This window comes from Cephus cinctus, unplaced genomic scaffold (assembly GCF_000341935.2).
Source record: "Cephus cinctus unplaced genomic scaffold, Ccin1 Ccin1_scaffold1205, whole genome shotgun sequence".
In the NCBI taxonomy this organism is placed as follows: domain Eukaryota; kingdom Metazoa; phylum Arthropoda; class Insecta; order Hymenoptera; family Cephidae; genus Cephus; species Cephus cinctus.
Genome location: NW_014333672.1, coordinates 291,376 through 316,200, shown reverse-complemented (window position 1 = coordinate 316,200; position 24,825 = coordinate 291,376). Strand labels below are relative to the sequence as shown.

At 36.6% G+C, this 24,825-nt stretch overlaps 7 protein-coding genes across 21 annotated transcripts; 4 read left to right on the top strand and 3 right to left on the bottom strand.

The window, feature by feature from the left end:
- Window positions 1–1,021: 1,021 nt before the first annotated feature.
- LOC107272642 (non-structural maintenance of chromosomes element 1 homolog) lies at window positions 1,022–7,048 on the bottom strand. 6 transcript variants are annotated; one of them, XR_003061290.1, is made up of 7 exons: window positions 6,622–7,048; window positions 6,414–6,555; window positions 6,161–6,356; window positions 5,954–6,070; window positions 5,762–5,836; window positions 5,592–5,693; window positions 1,022–1,493 (listed from the first exon to the last, which is right to left on the bottom strand). XR_003061290.1 is itself a non-coding variant. In XM_015749986.2 (7 exons), the coding sequence occupies exons 1-6, from the start codon at window positions 6,719–6,721 to the stop codon at window positions 5,596–5,598; spliced, it is 777 nt and encodes a 258-aa protein (XP_015605472.1). In that variant the 5' UTR covers window positions 6,722–7,046; the 3' UTR covers window positions 1,023–1,493; window positions 5,592–5,595. The 6 variants fall into 6 exon arrangements, 4 of the variants coding, with proteins under 4 accessions (XP_015605472.1, XP_015605470.1, XP_024945663.1 ...); XM_015749986.2 differs by having other exon boundaries at window positions 1,023–1,493; window positions 5,762–5,885; window positions 6,622–7,046; XR_003061289.1 differs by lacking the exon at window positions 1,022–1,493 and adding an exon at window positions 2,961–3,196.
- Window positions 3,225–5,518, top strand: LOC107272640 (coiled-coil domain-containing protein 174). Its single transcript, XM_015749981.2, has 2 exons — window positions 3,225–5,036; window positions 5,175–5,518. The coding sequence occupies exons 1-2, from the start codon at window positions 3,426–3,428 to the stop codon at window positions 5,403–5,405; spliced, it is 1,842 nt and encodes a 613-aa protein (XP_015605467.1). The 5' UTR covers window positions 3,225–3,425; the 3' UTR covers window positions 5,406–5,518.
- A 435-nt stretch (window positions 7,049–7,483) lies between the features above and the next one.
- LOC107272583 (deformed epidermal autoregulatory factor 1 homolog) lies at window positions 7,484–9,083 on the top strand. Of its 2 annotated transcripts, XM_025089893.1 has the most exons (4): window positions 7,484–7,643; window positions 7,998–8,423; window positions 8,501–8,758; window positions 8,909–9,083. In XM_025089893.1, the coding sequence occupies exons 1-4, from the start codon at window positions 7,590–7,592 to the stop codon at window positions 9,029–9,031; spliced, it is 861 nt and encodes a 286-aa protein (XP_024945661.1). In that variant the 5' UTR covers window positions 7,484–7,589; the 3' UTR covers window positions 9,032–9,083. The 2 variants fall into 2 exon arrangements, with proteins under 2 accessions (XP_024945661.1, XP_015605343.1); XM_015749857.1 differs by having other exon boundaries at window positions 8,501–9,083.
- A 2,020-nt stretch (window positions 9,084–11,103) lies between these two features.
- On the top strand, window positions 11,104–13,915 carry LOC107272648 (transmembrane protein 53). 6 transcript variants are annotated; one of them, XM_015750000.2, is made up of 7 exons: window positions 11,104–11,357; window positions 11,472–11,541; window positions 11,726–11,863; window positions 11,974–12,249; window positions 12,313–12,581; window positions 12,666–12,843; window positions 12,923–13,063. In XM_015750000.2, the coding sequence occupies exons 3-7, from the start codon at window positions 11,771–11,773 to the stop codon at window positions 13,061–13,063; spliced, it is 957 nt and encodes a 318-aa protein (XP_015605486.1). In that variant the 5' UTR covers window positions 11,104–11,357; window positions 11,472–11,541; window positions 11,726–11,770. The 6 variants fall into 6 exon arrangements, with proteins under 6 accessions (XP_015605486.1, XP_024945657.1, XP_015605487.1 ...); XM_025089889.1 differs by having other exon boundaries at window positions 11,472–11,637; XM_015750001.2 differs by lacking the exon at window positions 11,472–11,541 and having other exon boundaries at window positions 11,731–11,863.
- Window positions 13,906–16,025, bottom strand: LOC107272647 (probable ATP-dependent RNA helicase DDX49). Of its 3 annotated transcripts, none has more exons than XM_015749995.1 (5): window positions 15,850–16,025; window positions 15,582–15,796; window positions 14,800–15,511; window positions 14,372–14,727; window positions 13,906–14,294 (listed from the first exon to the last, which is right to left on the bottom strand). In XM_015749995.1, exons 2-5 carry the CDS (start codon window positions 15,679–15,681, stop codon window positions 14,074–14,076), a joined length of 1,389 nt encoding a protein of 462 aa, XP_015605481.1. In that variant the 5' UTR covers window positions 15,682–15,796; window positions 15,850–16,025; the 3' UTR covers window positions 13,906–14,073. The 3 variants fall into 3 exon arrangements, with proteins under 3 accessions (XP_015605481.1, XP_015605482.1, XP_015605483.1); XM_015749996.2 differs by having other exon boundaries at window positions 15,582–15,715; window positions 15,850–15,981; XM_015749997.2 differs by having other exon boundaries at window positions 15,582–15,715; window positions 15,819–15,955.
- On the top strand, window positions 15,986–19,195 carry LOC107272646 (serine/threonine-protein kinase fused). Its single transcript, XM_015749994.1, has 9 exons — window positions 15,986–16,210; window positions 16,316–16,429; window positions 16,504–16,649; window positions 16,708–16,887; window positions 16,964–17,108; window positions 17,177–17,370; window positions 17,451–18,682; window positions 18,751–18,935; window positions 18,999–19,195. Exons 1-9 carry the CDS (start codon window positions 16,100–16,102, stop codon window positions 19,065–19,067), a joined length of 2,376 nt encoding a protein of 791 aa, XP_015605480.1. The 5' UTR covers window positions 15,986–16,099; the 3' UTR covers window positions 19,068–19,195.
- Window positions 19,129–24,031, bottom strand: LOC107272649 (astacin). 2 transcript variants are annotated; one of them, XM_025089886.1, is made up of 11 exons: window positions 23,589–24,031; window positions 22,881–23,507; window positions 22,463–22,803; window positions 21,716–22,404; window positions 21,327–21,619; window positions 20,717–21,037; window positions 20,323–20,438; window positions 20,070–20,249; window positions 19,681–19,983; window positions 19,479–19,612; window positions 19,129–19,402 (listed from the first exon to the last, which is right to left on the bottom strand). In XM_025089886.1, the coding sequence occupies exons 5-11, from the start codon at window positions 21,536–21,538 to the stop codon at window positions 19,238–19,240; spliced, it is 1,431 nt and encodes a 476-aa protein (XP_024945654.1). In that variant the 5' UTR covers window positions 21,539–21,619; window positions 21,716–22,404; window positions 22,463–22,803; window positions 22,881–23,507; window positions 23,589–24,031; the 3' UTR covers window positions 19,129–19,237. The 2 variants fall into 2 exon arrangements, with proteins under 2 accessions (XP_024945654.1, XP_024945655.1); XM_025089887.1 differs by having other exon boundaries at window positions 20,717–20,888; window positions 21,018–21,037; window positions 22,881–24,030.
- Window positions 24,032–24,825: the final 794 nt, after the last annotated feature.

Here is a 24,825-nt window from a genome sequence, read left to right as displayed (position 1 = left end):
AATGACTTAGCAATTACTCCTCTGTAGGAGTTTGATGTTCATAATCGTCATTCTAATCGTCGAAGTGAATCAGAGCGTAGAAATAATACAGTTTCAATTCTGAATGTTGATCTTTTAATTTCATTAACATCCATCAGGCACGAAAGGTCTTTGAAATGAGCTTCAATTGAAAATTTCACACTAAATGCAATTATTGGCTCGCAGGCATTGAACCGCATTAGCGTTTACCTAATCACGCAGAAACTTATAAAGTTAATCGTCCTTCCCTCTCTCTTTCTCTCTTCTTCATTAAATGAAAAATCCATACACAGACTATGTAAAATAGTTATTACGAAATAATAAAATTAGCTAAATATTAGTTAGCGATTATTATTATTATTATCATCATCATCATCATCATGATCATCATCATCATCGTCGTCGTCGTCATCATCAGCATCATCACTATCATCATCTTCATAAACAATTGATTGTTATCATTATTATTATTATCATCATCATCATCATCATCATCATCATCATCATCATCATCATCATCATCATCATCATCATCATCATCATCATCATCATCATCATCATCATCATCATCATCATCATCATCATCATCATCATCATCATCATCCATCATCATCATCATCATTATTATTATTATTATTATTATTATTATTATTATTATTATTATTATTATTATTATTATTATTATTATTATTATTATTATTATTATTATTATTATTATTATTATTATTATTATTATTATTATTATTATTATTATTATTATTATTATTATTATTATTATTATTATTATTATTATTATTATTATTGCTACTACTACTACTATACCATTATTCACAATTGCGTGAACAGATATCATGAAAGAATTGTATATAGGGCTGACATAAGAATTTCATAACAGTATTCTATACTACCTTGTAATATATCATGCTTTGTCACTCAATGAAGATTTCATAAAATTGCGCAAGGACATTCTTCTCGAGAGCATATAGAGTTACTATAAAGAATTCGCTTGGAGCGTATCGTCCAAAAGAAAGCCGTAAAAATTTACTAGAAGGACAATGTGGTCCAAGTCAGTACACGATTCTGATTTTCTTCAAATGACTCAAGATGGAGGGATTCGATGTAAGATAAAAAAATTAATGGAAATCAGTGCGACTGTCTTTAGAATACGATAATGAAAAAATGATAATTTATAATTCTGCGTAAGTTATAAAAATTGTAAAACAATATTCTTTAAAATATCAACGCGTTTTGTCTGCGGCCAGAGCGATTGAATATATACTGAGCGAATATCCAAAGGGATACGCAATAACGCTATTAAGCAAAAGCACGAAATCTCGAAATATAAATTAGTACTAAATTAAAACAGTCGATGCGCGGGGGATGTTTGGGAGAAGATGACGACATTGCCCTGGGTGTAAGGAGGTAGGGGTACGACCCTGCCCTTCCGGTCAGTTTTGAAATCCCAAAACTTTTCCCTGGAACAAAATCGAGCGCTTATTGTTTCGATCAAAAAATTGTGCGAATATATCGATGTATATCTTTAATTGGCAATCTTCCCTCGGTTGTGCAATAGATCGTAATTGACTCTTATACAAATTATTATTTAACTACAATGACGGCGATGTAATATAAACTAGACTTAAATATTAATATGACGTAGGTTCTCTTGCGGGGTGGTGTGCCGTAGTCGGCACCCCGATACGTTTGTGATATATATAATACTACTCTGTTTCAATATTGCGATTATAATAATAATAATAATAATAATAATAATAATAATAATAATAATAATAATAATAATAATAATAATAATAATAATAATAATAATAATAATAATAATAATAATAATAATAATAATAATAATAATAATAATAATAATAATAATAATAATAATAATAATAATAATAATAATAATAATAATAATAATAATAATAATAATAATAATAATAATAATAATAATAATAATAATAATAATAATAATAATAATAATAATAATAATAATAATAATAATAACGGCCCGTTTTGTCAAGGACTCGTGAAATCGATGTCAGCTTCATTTTTATTCGCAGCGGAACGTAAATTGTAATGAAAGGGATAAGAGATGGTGTGACTAGTTAAACGATTTTTTTTAAAATCTTTGATTTGTTTTCGCGAAAAATTTGAATTTCAACTGTCAATAAGAATCGCGCGAATACCTCGTGCGTACTTTTGTACCTTCGATCAATGATGAAGCTGATCGCGAATGTTGAGATCCTTGGCATTTACCTTTCCCATACAACAAGAGCACTTAAAGAAATTCTCACTAATTTATTAATCTTGTTACATTATTTTTTTATACACTAGCCAATCGTCGCCCTGAAAATTCAGTTTGTATCGACAGGTATAGCATGTAGTATAGTCATCGGTATCGTATTAAAATACCCACCTGTTATACGCCATAGTCCTTCGCTATGTATGATAACGACGGGTTACGATACGCGGTTATCTTAATTTCTGTATAATTAGCACGTGAGTTTAATGAATATAAAAATGAAGGGAAAAAAAAGAGAAATATACTAAAGGTCTCCCGTGGACGGTGTTTGTTCATTCATTGGAAGTCGTCTAGTCTATTGATGTAATATCTGTTAACGTATGTTCTCTTTCTTTTTTTTTGTAGTCTGATAAATCGATAGACAGGGACAGAACTTCCGTCACTGCCATTAGGACGATATTGTTTGCTAACTATACTTTTTGCGCTTATGTTCACGACTACGCGTTGCAATCGGTACAGGAGAAAAATAAAATGGAAATGGCTACGTGGTGTTGGGCTACGAACGTAACTTGTGCGTTAGGTCGTTATGCTTGTCCACGAATATCATCGCGAATTATAGCTGCGTCGTAGCAAAACTTGTAACGATTTGACATATATAATCTTAATGTGAATGCGGACGGCGTTTGCAAACTTCGGACTAATTCTATCTAATGTTATTCCTTTCGCAAGCCGATCGTGGTGATATTTATGAAAAAAAAAAGTACATTGTCATTGTTATTTTTATGAATTAGGGTATCACAATAAACGACTCAAGTAACTGTTTTGCGGTTTGATAATTTGAATTTCTTGTTCGTCTTCTTTCATTACAGAAGATTCTGAGAAGATTCTGATGATTTTTCAAAGACTTTGCAATGGTTTTCTTCGTTCCTATGGTAAAAATAACGTGGTAACGTAAAATGAATATTGCTTTATTTTACTATTAGAATTTTTAGAATCCATGAAAGTCGCTCTTTTGAATGGCGCGAAAATCATATTTTTTGCCGTTCAAATGAGGTGAATTTCAAGATGGCAGATTTTTAACATAACCTACTGTATTCTTGTGATTGCTATAAATGTCGTCAGGGGTAAATAGATAAAAAGTAAAATAAGAGTGAGGATGAATGCTTCAAAGAAAATAAACGTTAATTTTTCATCATTGGTTGGTTTAAAAGCTGAGCTTTTGCGTAAACAGACAGAGGTAAATGATGCAAAAGCGAAAAATGAAACTGTGCGAACAATAACAAAACAACCAAAGGTTAGGACAAAAAAGGTTAAGGAAGAGAAACCCGAGAAATCTAATGATTTGATTATTGATATTGATGATATTAATGCACATAAAAAGTCTAAATTAATGTTGGAAGCGAAATCACGATTATACGAACGATTAAAGAAGAATCGAAACAATACTAACCCACTATTCCTTGTGGATTTCTCAAACAAATCTGACGAATCTGAAGAGGATCCTATCAATCAAGATGATTATGACGAGAGAACTTCAGATCCAGAGGATGATTGGATTGAATATGAAGATTGTTTTGGGCGTACCAGAAAGTGTCTACGTCGAGATTTACAACAAATGCGAGACAAGGATGAACTTGTTAAAGATGCTGTTATGAAAAAACCTCATAATGAGACAGATTCAAAGAAGGAACAAGAACAGCCATACAGCAATATAGTAGTGCAAGAAACAGAACCTGAGATTGAAATAATGAGAAGAAAATGGGAAGAACAGACAGAAAAACTAGCAGATAAAACAGATATACATTATCAAGATGTTTTGTTCGATGAAGCTCGAGCTCACGGTGTTGGCTATTATGCATTTTCTCAAGATGAGGAGCAAAGAGCAAAGCAACAAGAAAATTTGACTAAATTGAGGAAAGAAACAATGCAAAAACAAAAGGAAATGCAGGAGATGAAGGAACTTAGAAATAAGATGGAGGTAAATAGGCTGAAAGTGGCAAGAATTCGGCAAAGAATCAGAGCTGGTTTACCAGCTGAGCCTACTGAAGAGGAAACTAAGCAGGAGCTTGCTGAGAAAAAAGCTAATGATAAAAATGAAACTACAAGTGTGGCGAATACTGAAAATAATGATGATGAAAAGAAAAATGTAGATACAAAGGATAATTCAAATAAACGTGATGTAGAAGAAGATAGTCTTATAACCATTGAGAATAAAATAAAAGCTTTTGGTGAATTACTTGGAAAAAGAACTCATTGGTATGAAATGTCACAAGAAGAATGGGTGAATATGCGTAGAAAAGATAGACTCGATGAATTTGCTCCTTCTTATAAAATGTTTAAGAGTGCAGGTTATTTGGAAGGTAAACGAGAAAAAGAAATTAACGACATAGACAATATTAATGATATTGTTGAGACTGTTGGTGCCGATACACGTTCCATATCACCAAATATTAAAAGTGAAATGAAAATTCCTGGTCCCCATAATATTTCTATAGAACAAAGTATCCCGCAGCCTATTGTACCAAACTCGGATGCTCACACAGATTCCGATGAACAATCTGATACAAACAATTCCGATATCATAGGACCTTTACCAGCTACTATGATAGATCAACAAATTCAAAACATAGTATCCAAGAATATACCAGTGAATTACTTCAATTCAGAACAATCTGGACATCCTGATTCATCAGAAAGTCTAATGATGCCTCTACCAGGAGCATATCTATCACCACCTCCAAGTATTCCTTGTCTAAACATTAGTCCTGTAAGTATGGAAATTCAACAATTAGTGAATGGACATATGAAGCCTTTGAATTCATCTGATCCATCAGAAACATACACAGTTCCATACAACATCACACAGAGTACAGTGCAGCCTATAAATTCTCAGGAATTCTTACAGGAAATACCATTACCAGTTCCACCACCTAGTGCTATTGAATATTCTCAAGTGACACTATCAAACATACTTCATACTATACCACCTTCCATAACTACATTAAGTATGAATAATGAAAATCACCATATCGGCACAGAAGAGGATCACAACTCTGAGAAAAACATAAATCCAGAAACAATCGCTGCAGGACTTAAATACTTGAGAGAAGTATTTGAAGGAAAAAAGAAAACGTGATGGTGAAAGATTTGGATAATATACTTAAAATCAAAGTATGATTAATTATTGAGATTTGTTAATCTAAGTTGTAAAATATGTAAATAATAAAAGTGTTTACTTCTTGTTTTAAATTAGTCTTGAATGTCAATTTGCCACTGTTTTAATTAAAACGTAGAATATTAATAAAATAAAATAAGCCCTTACATTCTTAACGTGATGTATGTGGTCGTTTACGAGTAGATCTTTTCCTTGAGGTACTTTCTTGTGTAAATAGAGTAGTGGCACCTTCATCTACTATATCTTGATCTAGATTATATAATAGTTGTTTTACTTTTCACATTTAGTTAATTTGGCTAAATAAAGTATGATTATACCTGATGAGTTACCGATTGACATCGGTTGCTTACAATTGGGACATTTCGTTGGATTATGCAGGCGGCCAAAATTCTCTAAACAATACAAGTGCAATGTAACATCACAGTGAGCGCATTTATTACCCTATTGAACAAAACAAAATTATAGAAAACATTAATATAGGTACATATTTAATGTTATGTTCGCCTTACATGAAAGATAACTTGTTTGCAAAGAAAACAAGTATGAAACGTGTCTTGCTCATAATATGCTCGGAAATAAGGCATCAGTTCACCGATGCTCCGTACACCCATAAAAAAAATTCCATCCTGAAAGTCAAATTTATTGGCATATGATTGATAATTATATGTAAATCAAAGTTATTTAACATTGTCATTACAATATAATCAATACATTACCTTCAAGAATAAGTACTTCAGTTCCACCATCTTCGTTAAAAAGTCTTGAGCATTAGATATACTTAACTCTGACTTTAAGGAACTGCAGAGATTTAGACAATTTATACTTGATACACTACCAGTATCAGATTCAATGATTATAGTAAATATTTTTCTCAATAGTTGTAGTTCTCCAGGAGAGAATTCAGTTTGACATCTGAAAAAATAGCCACTCAAAAATCATGGTTTAATTCAAACGAATCAGCAATTATACTTGGCCACGTCGTATTGCACGGTACTACTCAGCATCCAATATTTATCTCCACTCAGTTCACAAGTCACAGACTTTACTTCCATATTCAGAGTTTGCAGCTTTGAGTTTAAAACATTAGCAAATAATAGGACGTTGTCATTATCTGAAATAGAATGAAACTTTGAGTAAGTGCATCATCCAGTACATTGAAATGATAAAGGTTACCTACCAAACAATTTGACAGTTAATCTTTGTGCCTCTTCATTAAGCATCACACCTTTCTCTATAATTTGTTGTAACAATGCCTTGTGTTTATTATCATAAGCCATGGTAAATAAAGTAATCTAAAAACTTGAATAAAATAAAGGCGGGAACTTTAAGAGACCTATTCAAACCATTTGTATTACTAATGCCTGCTATAATGACCCTTTCCAAAGACGTTAATCGAAGTTTAAACTCTGGTTACGAGCTTCTAGCCCCTCATCGCGACCGATCGAACTAATTTTTTTCGCTATCGTTTGTTGATCGTTTGTCAGTGATTGGTGGATTATGCTAAACGTTTGACGGTTATTTGTTTATATAAGCGTATAAAAACAAATTTGGCTTGGGAATTTTTTTCAACTAGTCCCTTGATGGTCAGACTGATTCCCCATGGAGCGTACTTTGCATAGATATAGAAAAGCATAGATCTCTGTAGATGTAGCATAACCCTGTGGGGGCAGCCGTCCAGGGAGGGGGCCGAGTTACACTGAGCCTACTTGTCATTGGTTACTGTTGGAAGCAAGCGCAGTGTTGTAAAAGAGATGATGCAGAGAACCAATCATGTTAAGGCATAATAAGGAAGGAGTCAGCTTGACTTTGATTGGTTATGCAGCGAACTCCCCCCCAACCCTCATGTTCCCACACACCCCTTGCCTAAAATATCAGTTTATGCTACATTTATGACTTTTCTATATCTATGGTACCTTGTGTACCGCGTAACTTAAACAACCAATCGTGAACCCACAATTCCGTTCTATTATCTATCGGAAAACTAACAACGATCCGTGATTTGCTGGTGTAAACAAAGAAAGGAAGGAAGGAGGGAAATAGCTTCAGTGCCACTCGTGGCACATTTTCGAACTGTTACTCGATACGATATAAGACCCGATTTTTCAAAATTTTCCCATTACAGTTTCTTCTTGTGTTAAAGAAGAGATGCTGAAACCATCAACGAATGTTCCCGGTACTGCGGTATCGTGTTCTCTATCGGTAGGTTCAATAATTGGAGTTGCTAATTCGAGCAATGGTACGACCACGGTCTTGTATACAGGTTTCCCTATCATCAACACGTTCTAGCTTGTAACCGCTAATGTTGCCGGTTTTGTCCGCAAAACATAATGTCGAAGAAGCTTGCTGACCTATGGCTGACATAGCGCAGCTAACCGATGCTAGCACGTTTTTCGCCTAACTGCTCAGACCTGTATACAAGACCGAGGGTACGACCTACAATGTTATCACGTCCGACCAGGTGAAGGTGAACTCTCGACTTTGAACATTTTACTTAAGTAATCGTCGTCGTTCTATTCGTACTTTGAAATATACCAACGAAAACTTCTTTTGCAGCTACCTGGTTCAGGACAATCGAACCAAATATTATCTGCAGACAAAGATACGGACGCAGTTCCTTGTCATGGAGAGCTGATACCCCCCAAAATATTGATTGAAAGTAGCGAAGATGAAGGTCAATCTGATCAGACTAACGTATCTGCCGCAAATATGGCCGTTTTACCAGTCAGGTGCAACACCACCAATGCTGAATTACATAAAAGAAGATTTGGCTCTGGAGGTAGAGGCCGCTCTATAAAAGTAGGCCAAAATTGGTATACTCCGATTGAATTCAAGGCGTTATGTGGCAGAGCGTCTACTAATGATTGGACAAAAAGCATACGATTCGGAGGAAGGAATTTGGAAAAATTAATTGATGAAGAAATCTTGAAACCACACGCAACCTCTTGTTTTTGTGCTATATGCTGTGATGACGATAGTGCAGTAAGTAGGCTTCCTCTTGATTTCTTAAATTATAAACTTTGGCTCTATTTTGAAGACGACAACGTTTTATGATACAGACAAGCCCTGTTCGATTACATACGCCAAGGCGAAGAAGAAAGAGGCAGGTTTCTGGTCGGGAGTCTCCATTTTATAAATATGAGAGTGACAATTCAAGAAATGAAAGTGACAATGAAGTTGTTCTTGATAAGGAAGTGTGCCCACAACTATTTTCAACAGATGGGTTGCTTTTACAGCAACCACAACATCAATATAATGTACAGAATGTACATCAAACTGAAGATAGACAGAATGATGATGATGATATATTTAGAAACATAGATGAAGTGTCTAATAAACTATTAGATTTGGTATTAGTGTTAACAGATGGTTCGGTTTTACAGCAACTGCAACAACAAGATGCTGTTGTACAGAATGTATATCGAACCGAAGATGGACAGAATGATGATGATAATATATTAAAAAACATAGATGAAGTGTCTAAAAAACTATCAGATTTGGTATTAGAGTTTGGAATAAACCAAAAAAAGCAAGAGTTGAAAAGGCAGCTACGCAGAGGGTATAATAAAGTTAAAGAGGATCGTGAGTAGTTTGTAGACATAGCAGCTATTGTTTTTTTAATAAAAAATGTTATACAACGAATTTGCATTCATATTGTTTATTGACAGTACAAGATTTAACTTAATAATTTCCGTAGTGTGACCCGCCAAGTAGTACTCGATAAGGAATTATCTACAGTTTTAGTAATTATTAAATGACCATTAAATCATAATCAACTACGGGAAGCAGTAGTAATGTAAAAGAGTAGTGAAAACGTTATAAGAAATTTTGAAAATACAATTAAAATGATGGGCCAGTGCTAAATCATATAATAGGCAAACATGTAGTGACTTATGTACTTGGCCTCCGTAATCTGATATCAATACTTTTTATTAGAGGAATACACAGCACTCCTATACTTGGCGTAGTTTTTACACGTAAGTGTTTTTTGGGGGATTTAAATGACTGAACATAGTAACAGGAACGCAATTCTTCATCAAATTCAAATTAATTAAAAATTGATATTGCAGATGAAACAAAATCCTATCGACTGTGAATAATCAAATATACTGAAACCATGTTACTATGATCCATACAAGGCAGATGAACGCAATATCAATTGTTTGTAATTAAATATTACATGATAATAGATTTATGTAACTCATGCATGAAAAACGCTACTTTTCGTGCCTCCAAAGTGTGGCGAAAGTGGCGCTTTATAACTAAGGATACGATAAAAATGCTGCGCATGCGCAAATCGGCCCAATTTTACATTATCGCACTAGTGCTTTCTTCTCGCACTAGCGCGATAAAATACACTTTGTTCTCGCGCGCTGTCATGAAATGCATTGACTTTGGAAGCCTTCCTTGCTCTTCTTATGGCTGCCTTCTCCAATGAAGAGATGTTCCAGTAACTTTGGAGGCACAAAAAGTAGCGTTTTTCATACATTCGTTACAGAAAATATTATGCGATACTGGTACAATAAAGCGAACATTATACGCAGGTCGTGAAGTTTGTCACACTCGCCGCACTCGTAAAACAAACAGTACTCGCCTTCGGCTCGTGCTGTTGTGTTACTCGTGTGCGGCTGTGCGACCAACTTCACCGCCTGCCTATAAAGTTCGCTTTCTCGCACTCGTATCGCAAAGTACTATTACGATATTAAAAATGCAACGCAAAACGCGTACGAATTTCATTATTAGTTAACTCAAATATGTTGAACTTTGGCACATCGTAGAAGAGTTTTTTCTGTTTCTTTTTTTGTATCTGCTGATTAGATTATTGTCTTACCTATACAAAGTTTAAGCTTTATTATAAGCCATTGAAGTGTCTGTTATAAGTTATTTATGACTAAGTATGTACAGTATCGTCATACAAATAAAATATTAATTTAAATATGTAATACTACAAAAAGATTCATCAAGGGTATTCAATATGTAAATCGCCTAATAAACTTAACATTATTCACATAGGTTTTTTTTTCACAGCAATCACGTGTAGGTTTCGTGATCGCAGAATACATATGTAAGAATTCGACTAACTCCACAGATAACCAGAATACAATGATATTAATTGAATCATTAAATTATGCAATACGGTACCAAGTATATTTATATAATTCTATGCAAGTCTAATGCATGCTAATTAAAGGTGAATATACAAATTATACGGATGTAATTTGGTCTAGGATAATCATTGATTTGTTTAAATTTTCACAACGGTATATGTGACCTGTGCATGCGTCATTATATGTATATACAGATTTTTTCCTGCTTTTTTTTGCTATAAAAACATTTTAATTAATTGATTTTTAAATTAATTGCAGCATTGTATTGCAGAATTGCAGTTGTGATCATTAGTTGGAAATATCAAAATTGTGAATATTTTAAACTTTACATTATTTTAATTGCAATCTGTTGTGAAAATAAATCTTAACTGACATCACATTTTGTCATTACAATATTAATTAATTACTTCAGTAACCTAACTATTGACATATTTCAATAACCTTATTGCTATGCGAACTGTCAGTGTGCGTTTATGGGAATCGGTCACAGTCACATGTCATTTTTTCAAGAGGCCACACTGCCGTGTCGGCCACTTGCGGCCAACTTCTGACGGTGCGTTTTTACTGACTACCCTGTATACTGTCTACACGAAGAGTCATAAATGCTTAATTTTGTATGCTGTTCTCTATTTGAACGCAGCTGGAAAGACATGTGAAAAGATAGTGGGGCGAAGAATATTGTGAGAGTCCGAAGGCTTAGCTGTCTGGTAGTTATCTGATTGTGTGATAGTCTGGCAGCTTAACACTTTATAATTGTTATCAAATATTGGAAACGCATTGTTAAAGATCATCGAGTGAGATAATAAAGGTACGAAGTATTAGAACACTACAATAATCAATTGTATTTGGTCTTTGTTAAGACTGCGAAACGCATTAAGTAATTTTTTGCTCGTGGACTGGAGAAATTATTGCGTTATTGTAGATCTTGAGCATTCGACTTAATTATAAGTTGGAACGGTATTGTTGCTGTTAGTCACTTGCAAAGTTAAATTGTAAGTACAGTTGCATAAAATGTATGTGTGCAGTTCAATTGAACTTTGTACCTAGTGCCCGCAAAAGTTTGACCCTGGTGATAATAATATTGCTTTGCAAGTATTTTTGGAATGGTATTTTTTTGTATTACTAAGAAGCTATTTTTATTGCAAATAATTATAAATTTAAATATATTCTTTTTAGTTTAGATTTTAAGCAATCCGTGTGCGTGGGAACAAAATAGCCACGATGATGATAACAAGGATTGCAACGTCTTTGATGGGGAAGAGCCAGATTAGGCAGCATTTTCGGCCTCAGTTGTTGGCAAAGAAACAGAACTTGGTACTGAAATATGTTTGTTACAAATTTCATGCTTGAGTATAGGAAAAGCATTTTAATGGGAATATATCAAGCGAGAGGTTTTTGTAAATACTTAAATTATTTCCTTTTAGTATGCTCATGTAGCAGCTTGCCGATTTATATCTGCTCATCATATTACAAAGAACATTGAGCTCATCTCGCAAGACAATCAAGTGAAAATTAATAATAACGTTGTTCAGAATCTGAATAGTCCACAAGATCGCCCACTTTTAGTTTTATTGTGCTGGATGATGTCAAAGCGTAAACATATGATGAAATATGCCAGCTTTTACATGGAGCAAGGATTCGATGTTGTTATGGTTTCTATTAGTCCATGGCAACTCATATGGCCTGTTAAAGGTTCTCGTGTAAGTACCGCTATGTCCTGTAGTACTCTTGAGTATTATTCTCAATATTTTTCAATCTTTCAGTTGGTTGCACTGGACTTGCTTAAATTTTTGGAACAAAATAAGGGATATGAACAAATATTACTCCATGGATTCTCTGTGGGTGGTTATATGTGGGGAGAAGTCTTAGACTTTATACACATGGATCGAAAAAAGTATGACAATGTGATAGATCGTATTGTTGGACACATATGGGATAGTGCAGTTGATGTGGCTGAACTTCAAATTGGAGTGGGTCGGGCTGTTTTTCCTAACAATGTTATGTTACAGACAGCTTTGCAAAAATATTTAGAGTATGTGTAAAAGATTTCATGCGTTAATGACATTTTTAAATATCTCCAAGAGATTTGCTTTATAAGCATTTATTAAAATTACAGTTACCATATGAAAACCTTTTATAAGCAAGCAACACAATATTACATCCGATCCAGCCAGCTTTACCACACAAATCTTGTTCGTAGTCCAGCTCTGTTTTTGGTCAGTAAAACAGATCCAGTTGGAACAGTGGAGAGCAACATGAGAGTACGAAACTCTTGGGATTCATTGGGCGTGGAAGTAAGTTAATAATAATAATATAAGTAGTTGATAATAATAAAAAAATACTATTGTCACATAACAATTTTTATTTTCACAGACTTATGTAAAGATATTCGAAGGGTCTTCCCACGTTGGCCACTTCCAAAAACATCCCAAAGAATATATTGCCGAACTATACAAATTCCTCGATAGGCTACACTTAATACAGGATGAGGAAAAAGTCCGAGCTCGTCTCTGAAATAACTGTATTTATTTTCGATTTTCGAAAATTTTCATATATCTGCTGAAAGTATCTTAAAAACCAAAAAAGTGAGATTCTTTTTATTTTACAATGCAAGTTATTGTCATATTGCCAATAAATTTAGATACTAACTCTCTAGCAATTGTCGAGTTAAAAATATCAAGTTTAATAATCTAAAATCATTTTAGTATATAAATCGAAGCATAAATAATTTTTCTAACACGAACTTCAGTTTTATCATGTTATTCCTAATTTGACGAATGTACTCTTTATATATCTTCTATACGCATTTATAAGATATACCAATACAGTAGATATATTGGTTAACGATACAGCCAAATGCATAATGTTTTTATTCTGTCATACATAGTTAATATTAGTCACCATTAAAATTCTACAAGCGGAATGAGACCTTTTCAAATAACTGTTTTTCATACTAGAAATTTATTTGTTAGGTTACGTTGATGTATCACAAGTGCCTAATCATGGATAATTATGACATCTGCTAGCGAAAGTCTTTTAGGGAAAAAAATTATTATTAGTATAATTGTGTCAGTGACTGTGACTTTAGAGTTTATACCTTGCATTACTTTTAATACGAATTAAAAAGTACCTAGGAAATAATATATTTTGATATTAAATATCTAAGAAATTTTCTATAATATGATCACTACGTTGGATACACTATAATGTGACTTTAATATTAATTTTTTCAATGGACTCTGTGTTATTGTAATTTAAAAAAAAATTGATTTATTGTTTGGTATCTATGGGTACGCTAACGAATAATAATTTATATGATACTGCAATGTGATTTTCGTTCTACGAAATAAAAAAAGTATGGACAAATATTACATTTATTGATGAGTTATAGCCAACAAGATTATTAAACATTTATCATACAAAATTGTACAAAATGCTTCATACTACATGGTAATTTATATTCATTATTACTATGTCATACGTGCATTATCAGTATTGCCAATTTAATAATTACGAATCAAGGATTAACTCACTTTCATAGCACTTTTTGTCTTTTTAGGTTTTTTACATTTTTTTCTCCTCTTTAGAATTTCCTTTTCTTCTTCATCAGGATCCTTTCCTTCCATAATTAACTTTTTTCTCTTATTTATCATTTTTCTCTCGTAGAAGTCAGTTTCGTCCAGCTTTATTTCGGCTTCGCGTTTTGTCACTGATATTTGTGTAAATATTGTGACAATTTCCTTATCTGAAATTAAGAAAATAACGAGATGAAAGAACATTTAAAAAATACAAATTCTAAAATATGGAATATTTGATCCTTACCATCCACTTTATATTCTGTCAGTTTAGTTCCAATAGTTTCTTCGATAGCATGAAGTAATTTTATATCATGCGGAGTGATAAGACTTATAGCCATTCCACCTCTACCAGCTCTCGCTGTTCTACCAACTCTATGGATGTACTCTTTTGGTACATTCGGAATTGTATGATTAATTACTAATTCCACTAATGGTATATCCAAACCTCTGGCGGCAACGTCAGTTGCAATTAAAATCTTAACATGGTTTGATTTGAATTTGCTCAATGCTGCCAGACGTTCTCTCTGTTTTATCATAGCATGCAGTGCTACATTTGTAAAACTTATTTCATTTAGCATCACAGACAATAGTTGACAATGTCTAAAAAAAATCGCAGATATTATATTTCATATAAAATTTATGAAAATAAGAAAACTTCTTATTTGTTCATACTTGCAAGTATCTGTGAATACCATAATCGACCCATTTTCATTTGTTTCTTGGAACATCTTAATTACTTCTACTAGAAAGGCATCACGAACATCGCTAGGCGCTAAAACATATCTCTGATCTAATTCCTTAACTGTTGCCATACCAGAATCATCTTTAGATTCCCATACAAAAACTTCATTAGATGTAACACTTTTCACTTTGTCCAAAGTGTCCGTTATCGTAGCACTAAAAAGCAAAGATTGTTTTTTCTTTGGCAAGGCTTGAAATATTGTCTTGATTTGTTCATCAAAGTGTCCACCAAGTAATCTATCGGCTTCGTCAAGCACAAGAAATTGTATTCTTTGAAGTGAAAATGTATCACAACTTTCAAGATGATCTGCAAGACGTCCAGGGGTCGCAACAACAATGTGCGGATGTTTGGCTAATTCTTGAGCTTGAGTAACCATATCCATTCCTCCCACAATAACACATTTCTTCAGATTAATTGTTTTTCCAATAACTGCAAACTGATCAGCAATCTGGAATGCTAACTCCCTCGTAGGAGTTAATATAAGAGCAAATATTCCATATGGATCTTCACATAGTTTCTGTAAGATAGGAAGTGCGAAAGCTAATGTTTTACCACTTCCTGTTTTAGCACAACCAATACAGTCTTTTCCACTTAAAATTTGTGGAATACAATTCTCCTGAATTTGAGTGGGTTTCTTCAAACCTGTGATATGAAATAGGAATGTATGAAACAGTTGACAGAACTGTTAGAATTTATAAGTAATTCAATTTACCAATAGATTCACACTGTGTTACGATCCATGAGTTTAATTTTAAATCAGCAAATGAATTTATTTCGTTGTTCATCTTGAGACACCTTTTCTCACATAACATGTGTTATACAAACTCTTCGGAAAACACAAGAGCACTGTAAAGGTGTTAATAAAGAAGGTTAACTACCTAGAACTTGTGCAATTAGCACAAATAGCCGTCGGTAATTCTGAAATACCTGGTGATAAAAGTAGTATTACCTTGTGAACAATTTTGTATTTATCGACCTACCTAATGGACGTTCTTTCTCTGGTTCTTTACTACGAAGTTATCAACTTCATTGCACAAATTTCTGGGCACTTCTGTGTTCTTACAAAATGCAGCAACATGGTTCTTGATAGCGTAGAATGCGACTGCGTCGATTGCACGATAGGAATCGCATGCGCCGTAATACATAAGCAACAAGTGTATTTTAATTTGTGAATTTTCAAATAATTCTTAGAGTGCAGAATTAGTAGTTGCATACAGAATTACATAAAATATGGAGAAATATGAGGTACTTGGTCAAGTGGGTGAAGGATCCTTTGGTCAGGTGTACAAAGCGAAGAAACGCGCTGATGGCGATATTGTGGCTTTTAAAGTAATTCGAAAAGTAAGTACATGTAAGTGCAATTACTGCAACTTCATCTGCGTGGTAACAACTGATTTATAAATAACTTCGTCTCGTTAATGGATACAACGACGTTTCAATTTATAGCGTGGACGCTCCTTCAAGGAATTGAAGAGTTTAAGACAAGAATGTGAGATACAGCGGCACCTTCATCATCCTAATATTGTGCAGATGCTAGATTCTTTTGAAACTGAGAATGAAGTAAGAATACGATTAATAAGTATTAATTGGTCAATAGTGATATTTATGTTTTGAGATGCATGTGTTATTGATAGATAGTCGTGGTGACAGAATATGCTGACAAGGAACTGTATGAGATATTGGGAAAGGCTGGAAGACTATCCGAAGAACGGACACAAGTGATAGCTTGCGATCTTGTTTCAGCTCTGTATTATTTACATTCTAACAGGGTCCTTCATAGGTTGGTGCTCATGAAATAAAAAAAAAGAACAATTAAATGGTTCAGTTTTATATTACAGAGATCTGAAACCACAGAATGTACTGCTGGAAGCTAATGGAGTAGCTAAGCTATGTGATTTTGGCTTTGCACGTAGTATGAGCACAGGAACACATGTTCTTACATCGATTAAGGGAACACCACTGTACATGGCTCCAGAGCTCATTGAAGAATGTCCATATGATCATAATGCTGACTTATGGTATATGCATAATGAGCAATAAACAGACTCCAATTGTAAGGGTTAAACGTGTCTCAATTCCGTATACTCTTTGCAGGTCTCTAGGTTGCATAGTATACGAGTTGATAGTGGGTACACCACCATTTCAAACCACATCAATTTTGCATTTGGTCAGATTGATCCGTTTTGAAGCAGTCAAGTGGCCAGATTTTATTTCACCAAATTGTAAGAGCTTTTTACAGGTAAGGAATTTCTCCAGCAGTGTAGTGTTTGATGACAGTAGTAAATAATATGTAAATAACCTTTACAGGGATTACTGCAAAAGGATCCATTGCAGAGACTCACTTGGCCTGAATTGCTTGATCATCCATTTGTGAAGGATAGAATCCTGATAGTTGGTGGTGCTGTTCCAACACCATTCACGACTCCATTATCTGCGAGTCAAGCGCGAGCGAAACAACAACAGTTGCAGAATTTAGCAATGCGCTCGACTACACGTTCAAAGTATGTCTTTTTACGCGCCGCGTAAATAAAAACCTTTAATAAATGCGGGCCCACGATAAAACAAATTTGCGACGACACAGGGTCTTGGAAAAGGCAGTGCAGAAGGTGCAGGAACAGGAACGCAAGCTCAGAGAACAACAGCAAAGAATGTGCATTTCCCAAATACATTGTCCAACCAACCAGGGCTACTGTCAACATGGCCACACGATGCACCACTGCCAAGCGCTACGTCACAGCGAGCCCAGCGGTACAGAATCTAGTGCCAGTGTGGATGTCCTTCTGGGAAACTTAAGTCTTCGTGCTTCTTTAAGAAGCGACCTCCTAGTTGCAGATCATGCTTTATGTCGGAGCGACTGTCCTAACAGAACCATCATCCGACCGGTACCTCTGAGACCTCTAGAGATTCCACGAGCAGAACACATAAAAGAGAATGTGGAGGATACTGAGGAGCTGGTATTACCTCCAGTTAGGGACAGATTGGAGGCAAAAGACGTGATAGCGACAAACGTGAACATTAATGTAAATGCGAATGCAAGAGGCGATGGCATAAACAGAAATGAGCAGAGAATGAAAGTCCTACCAGAAGAAGATGCCTGTAAAGGGCAAGGCGATTGCGTACAAACCCGATTAAGTCTAGATTATGAACAGGAATTCGGTGGACATTTGGCGGAGAAGCATGTGAGGTTACCTGATTGGGATCCTAAGGCAGTAGAGCGCCCGATAGAGAACGAGGAATGGGTTGTCTTCTTGCACCGGTCCATGGAGGAAATAATGGAGGGAGAGATTGGTTCTCTTCTTCAGCAAAACTGCGTCTCCGTGTTTGTTTCGCCATTAAGAAATTCCGCAGCTGGTTGTCGAGTAGTCGAGTACGTTGCTTGTCTCCTTTCACTACCTTTCGTCGTATCACTGGCAGCTGAGGATCTTGCAAAGATCGAGCGCGTCTATCTGGACGTGCGAGTTGTACCTAATCTTGTATATGCGACAAAGCTTCTTATGTCTGAACGTTCTGAGGCTGAGTCCAATACTAATACCAGGTCGGCATCTAGTCTGTCTGCTGATGAGCTTCAAGCCCTGGAAAGCACTATGCTTGTTCTGTGTCGCTTGGTCCACATGAAGGAACAGTTCCTGACACAATTCTGTGATGCTGTATATATAGTCAATGGAATACCTTTGCTCCAGCAGCTGCTTACGCTTGAGAAGAGGAAGGCAAGGGTGGTGGCAGATTTAGTAGCAATTTTGATTAACATCCTTAGATCACAACCAGAGAATGCTGAGCTCGTCGAGAGAGTCGTACTGCGCACAAAGACACCTGGTGAGCATCCGCATTGGTTGTGTTCCGTGTTCTATCTAATAATTTGACAATCTTATATAAATATACAGAAGTGACTGTTGAGCTGTTTGGAAAATTGCTGACCCACCGACAAAGTATTCTCAGGGCGAGGACCTGTACTCTTCTGCGACTGCTGGGCAGATTCAGTTGTAGGGCGCTGCAGCAGGTATGGGGTAGACCTCTTAGGACTTTATTGGAAGCTTTAACTATGGACGATGGTCATACAGTGAGAGATGTGAGTGGTTATAGTTTTTTAAAACAATAATTGGGATGAGTGAAATTTTTGTCTTTTGTGTAGGCTGCAGAAGATGCCGTGAACGAGTTGAAGCAGTTGCTTTATTACAATCAGCAAAGTCCAGCTGGTTGACAGAAGATCATTAGTTATCTGTTAATCGAGTACAATTATTAGATCAAAGAGAGACTGTATATCACAACGAGGGAGTTTATTCAAAATGGAGATTATCTGTTAATTCTAATAAAAGTTCTTTTTCTCAAGTTTCTCAATCTCTATATCATTTATTCCAGACGCCGGGTTAGTCAATCGAAAATCCAGCCTAGAATTCCAGAATCCGTAGTAGTGGTACTAGTGACAACGCTTCCTCCGGGTTCACGAGTATCGCATTCCTCTTTGTACATAAACTGTACCTTGGCCACGTCCTTTTCACTGAGACCCTTTCGTTGTCCAATTTCCACTTTTTCTTTCTAAAAATTCAAAATCACGCATTCTTAAGCAACCTTAAACCTTCTTTTTTTTTACTATCACTAGAGAATGACTTACAATTGGACTAATTGTAGGTTCTCCATTTTTGGAGAATGCATGAGCACTATAGTGCATAATACTTTTGTAATCATATCCAATACCATAGTCAGTCACAGTATCACTGTCATACTTATTGAAATTATGTTCCTTGCCTACGAACAAAAATGGCAGCCATGCAATTATACATAAAGATATAAACCTAAATATTTAGAAGTCTCACCTGTTTGTATATTGTCCCAATGTATTTTAACCCATTCATCCCTATCAGCAGCGCTTTGTTGATGATAAAATCCCAAGGCGTGCATTACCTCATGAACAACGACTCCACGATGGACGCAACCAGGAGTCTGAAGATTAAGAACTTGCCCTTTTCCATGACGTCCAACCAAAGACCAGCAGCCAGATTGTGATCCTTGTATAGTCAAGTAGTCCTCGTCAGTCTCTTTGTAACGTCGAAATTTCAGGCAGGTCTTTTCGTGATATTCCTCGATGGATTTCTTGATCAGCGTTATTTCGTCCTGGTCTGCCTTCCGGACGAATAACAAAATGGCCGCCCGTTATTTTATAAGACCCTATTGTATAGATGATTGTATAATAAGTCACACTTGCCGAAATCATCTTCCTGGATATAATAAGGTACAACACCACCAGGCCATTTAGCGGTTGCATCAAGGAGTCCATTTTTCGTGTCGGGTTCGTCAGGGTGCAGCATAATGTCACCTTCGTAAAGGCCGCTGAGTTCCCATACGTTCTGCTGATCTTTTGGAGTCCAGGATCTAATACTCTCCGCTGTTAAGAAATATCCCATAAGGTATTAATTCCTCATTTGAAATATTATCAATCTAGAAAAAGTATCAGATACCGATTTTATCGTGATCATAATTGTCGTTGAAGACACCGACGAAACGTGGCGCTGGTGGAATTGCTTTGCCATGAGTACCGCGATGACTTACAGCTCGGGAACCAAGATAACTGGCACTGATTCCAGTAAACGATACAATTAGCCAACTAAGTATCATTCTTACAGTATTTTAAAGTAAGATCAGCACACAAAAATTATACTGCAAATAACAACTGCGAACCTCTATTTATATCCTGCGAAGAACACATTTTCCAGTGGGTTTCTAAGATAGGCAAATCGACCTGGTTATCATCCTAACGAATGTTTAAATTCCTTCCGGAAGGTGTTCCTGGCTAAATGGCAAGGAACGTATCTACTAGATAATAGAGTTTACCTGTTCAGAATAATAATTTACAAGATTACAAAGCTGTGGTACAATGTCGTAGATGTCGCTCTTCTGAAGATCGTAGCACTGGTTATCCGATTCGCAGTGTACGTGGTAGAAGAAGCATTGGCTGGATCAGCTTGAAGCAAAGAATATCCGAACGCCTCAAGGCAGGCGTCCGCACTCTCTGGTATTTGGACGCCTGGGGAGATCGCATGTGGGTCAATATAATTCGGCAGCCGAAAGCCGACAGGCGAGTATATGTGACCCATCAGCGTTATCTTAGTATCATTAGGATGCAGTGGTTCGTACCCTGAAGATTTTTTCGTACCAGCATAAACATGGACAACCCTGAAATTGAAAGAAGTAGAGGACGACGAGATAAATCAGAGTCGAACAGGAAGCTCCGTCACGGAAGGAAGGTGTCTTTGGTGTATCGAGAGCAGAAAATGACAATGACAAGAAGTTTACGAAATAAAAAGAAATAGAGTTAAAAAAAAAAGATACCGAAGGGAAAGAAGGTGCGGATTGTAAAGAATGAAGCTACCGTTGAGGTATAGCGAGAATAAAGAGAAAAAAAGAGAGAAACATCTGCTCCAGATAACGCCAGAGGATCATCCTCGTATTTAATCAAGCTCACCTCATCGGTATGGAATTCTTTGAAAAACTCCGTGAAATCGAACAATGCGCAGCTCGATGAAAAAAATCGGAGCAAATGCGGTCGTTGACGTTGGGCCGATCGTGAGCTATGTTCACCAAGCCTGATAGATCGTCTTTTTGAATTTCAGCTAAGCAAAGGAGCCAAGAAGAAAGGTCTATGGTTCTCGTTTCATCTGGACGTGATCCGGCCATGCAAAATTTTCAGTCTTCATAAATGACTGCATGTTTGGCTATCATTAGCACCAGGTATAGAGTCTCGTCCACCGACCGCACCTGGTGATATAAATCTTCATGTAAATTTATACAAAAATATCTTTAAAATTGCAATCATTACAGGTAGACTCCAGGGGAAAGGATACTCTGCCTTACCCTTTCTCTTCCCGCCGAAAAAGCATCAGTACACCTGGGTACACCAGTCAACCTGGACAACCACTTTCGAGCTCCACACCTCAAGGAAGTAACAACCTTCACGTACTGGTACCTCTACGTAGTTCATGTATATCCACATACTTGATTGTATATTTTTGTATCACGTGTATGCAGTTCAAGAGAGGCTTTTTTTATTCCCCTGAGTTGGCAAAGAGAGGATCGTGCAGGTCGCACGATCGCAGGATTACAAGATTCGCATGAACTGCCGAGTGAAGGGGCTGCCAGGTAAACTTACGGATCGGAGCGGATGATACGTAAGGGACGATAAATTAGCAATAACGAGGAGTCCAGCAGACTGCTGGGGGGCTCATTCGCCGTGAAGACGTTAGATATGTGCGTTAGATAAAACTGAGCCTGATGATGATGATGATGATGATGATGAAGTGGGAGAGAAAATCTTAAGGAAGGAATTGAACGTGGGGCCAATGACCGAGCTGTTCCAGATTCGGCAGGAGCTCCTCATAGCCTAAATTCTAGCCGGAGTTCTTGGAAGAGCAAGAACAACGCCTCCCTCCTTTTCTTTGTCCTCTCTTACTAGACGCCTCTAAGATACGCGTCCTTCTTGCGAGGATCAATACGGCCATGGATCTTTAGTTCCTTTACCTATTTTACCTCATTTCTACAGGAACCTGTTACATATCAAGATTTTTGTTACCTTCTTATCAGACTTCCACACTATTTTCTTACCTTAGACAACCTCTTGGTACACCAGGATAACCAAATAGCCCGTTACGTTGACGCAGAAAGTGGGAAAACCAAGCCTGGATGTTCCTCGTGAAATCTTGCTGTGTTTGCACGTGCTATTCCACGTGGCAGCGGGTCAACAAACTTTGATAAGAACGGCTCTCATCTAACGTGCATGAGAGCATCGAGATTACGCGAATACCAAGAGGGATACATCGTATATGTCCACGTAACGGAACAGTGGCCGAATCGAAGTTGTACTATATGACTTTGCGTATATCGTGTGTACTGTATACATATTCAAGTACTACCTAACCTTGCACGTACGAACATGGTCCTTATTTCTAGTAAGAGAAAAATAGTTAATGAAACAAATAGCTCTTCTCGTTCTTCGTAATGCAAAGGACTTTCTTGTACATACCCATAACTGCTGGCATTTTGGATTCTACACAATTCTTTAGGACGAAGTGATGATTTAAACCTAGACATCAGTACGTCCGTACTCGTGCACGCATTTACGCACGACGGTTAAAAATTAATAGAATCAATACATATATTTATGTAAGGCCGACGAAGAAGTCTTACATTGCACCACCCATGTCCGTTATGTACGAAATATAGATATACGAAATCTAACGTGAAGAACTTGTTGCGACACAACGCACGCGATAAATTTCAATTCTCATTCATACCCTTTCCTCGTTTTCCTGATTTCACCAGATGCCTGATGAATTCCGAACCAATTGTCATTGTGGTTATGATTTATTGACCGACGACTGTTTATAAGAAACGACGTCCAGCCATAACCTATACGGCAAACGTAATCTATGCAGGAAAAGGCGAAGCTTGGTACACGGATTTTCCTCGTTTGCACTAGGAGTTACGACACACGTTTATGTCCACGTCCACGTTCCCGCGATCGATCTTGAGATACACCTTTTGCAAAATGCTAACCGGTAGGCACGAGCGAACGCTCTTCTCTCGTTATTAAGGACCTACTTCTGTGTCAATGACTCGCGTCTAGTAATGGCCGCCTGATTATTTCCCGCTAGAAACAAACACTATTGTGTATAATTTTGAATAATGCAAGTCAAAAGTAAGATAAACTTATATAAGGGCTTGTACATACGTGGTATAAATTTGAGATGACTTGAAATTCAAACTTGTTCAAAAAAGTGGCAGTAACTTTCTAAATTTTTTAGTCAATTTTCACTCAATTTCATGGAATATCGTTAGATCTTCGAGAGCTCTTTTGACTCGCCAAGTCGCTCTCTCACTCTTCTATCACCCTCCTGCTAAACCGTATCTAAATGATGCCCATGGTACACCCTATATTCATCCCGAATTCCTAAAGAGCGATTTTACTCGTCCAAACCGGCTATCGCAAGAGAGAATGCGAAAACAGGCTGCATTATACGTCGCTGTCGCTGCTACTACTAACACGGCACGTAAGTGGTTACAAACTTGTAAATGTGTACGTATCGCAAGCGACGATTACTACACGCACGAACGCAGAACTCAAACGTGGACGAAGGTGGAATCGAGATGTAACCAGCCAGCCTGAGGTGCGACGGATATTTTTAGCGACTCAAACAGTTAACCTCTTTATTTTGCTTTACGATCGGTACGCTGCCATTTTTATTCATACAACTGTCTTACCAGATAAACTGCTTGTATGTACCCTTACGTTTTAGTACCAGATATATATATATATATATATATAATCAGCTGACTCCTACCATTAAGAGTAGTCAGTCCTACTCGGAAAAAAAAGTACCTTGATGGTATTTTTGGTACCTTCCCTACCATCCGCATCAATGCCATCGAGGTGTGGATAGTGGAGACTCACAAAGCGCCTCATGAACCAGTGACCCACTGGGAGAACTTGGGTCCTCTGGGACTACCGGGCTAACGCGCTACCGCCTCAAGTGTATTTTGGTAGTGAGTAAACTCGCTGGCGAACGGCGCTGGACGTTTCACGTTCATTGACCTTTTTCTCTCCCTCTCTATTGCGCTTTTTCTCGCTCTCATTCTCTCTCGTCTTGTTCTACCTTCGTCAGATATACTCACACACTCTCTCCCCGTCTCTCCCTTTCTCTCTCTCTCCCTCTCTTTCTCTCTTTAGCACTCAGAATCATTGCGCCCCCCCCCCCGACATTTCCCTCCTCTTCTCTCTCTCGATCTCTCCTTCTCCGTGCTTGTATTGCTGGCTTTCAGAGTAGTTGACTCGACTCGGAGCAGCTCGTGGCATCGTACAGCGTCGATGCAGCTGCAACGTTACTGCAACGGTGGCGACAATATCCCTTTAAAAAAGAAAACGGAAAAAAAAATAGTCAAGGAACACAAAAACGGCACGCAACTCGCTG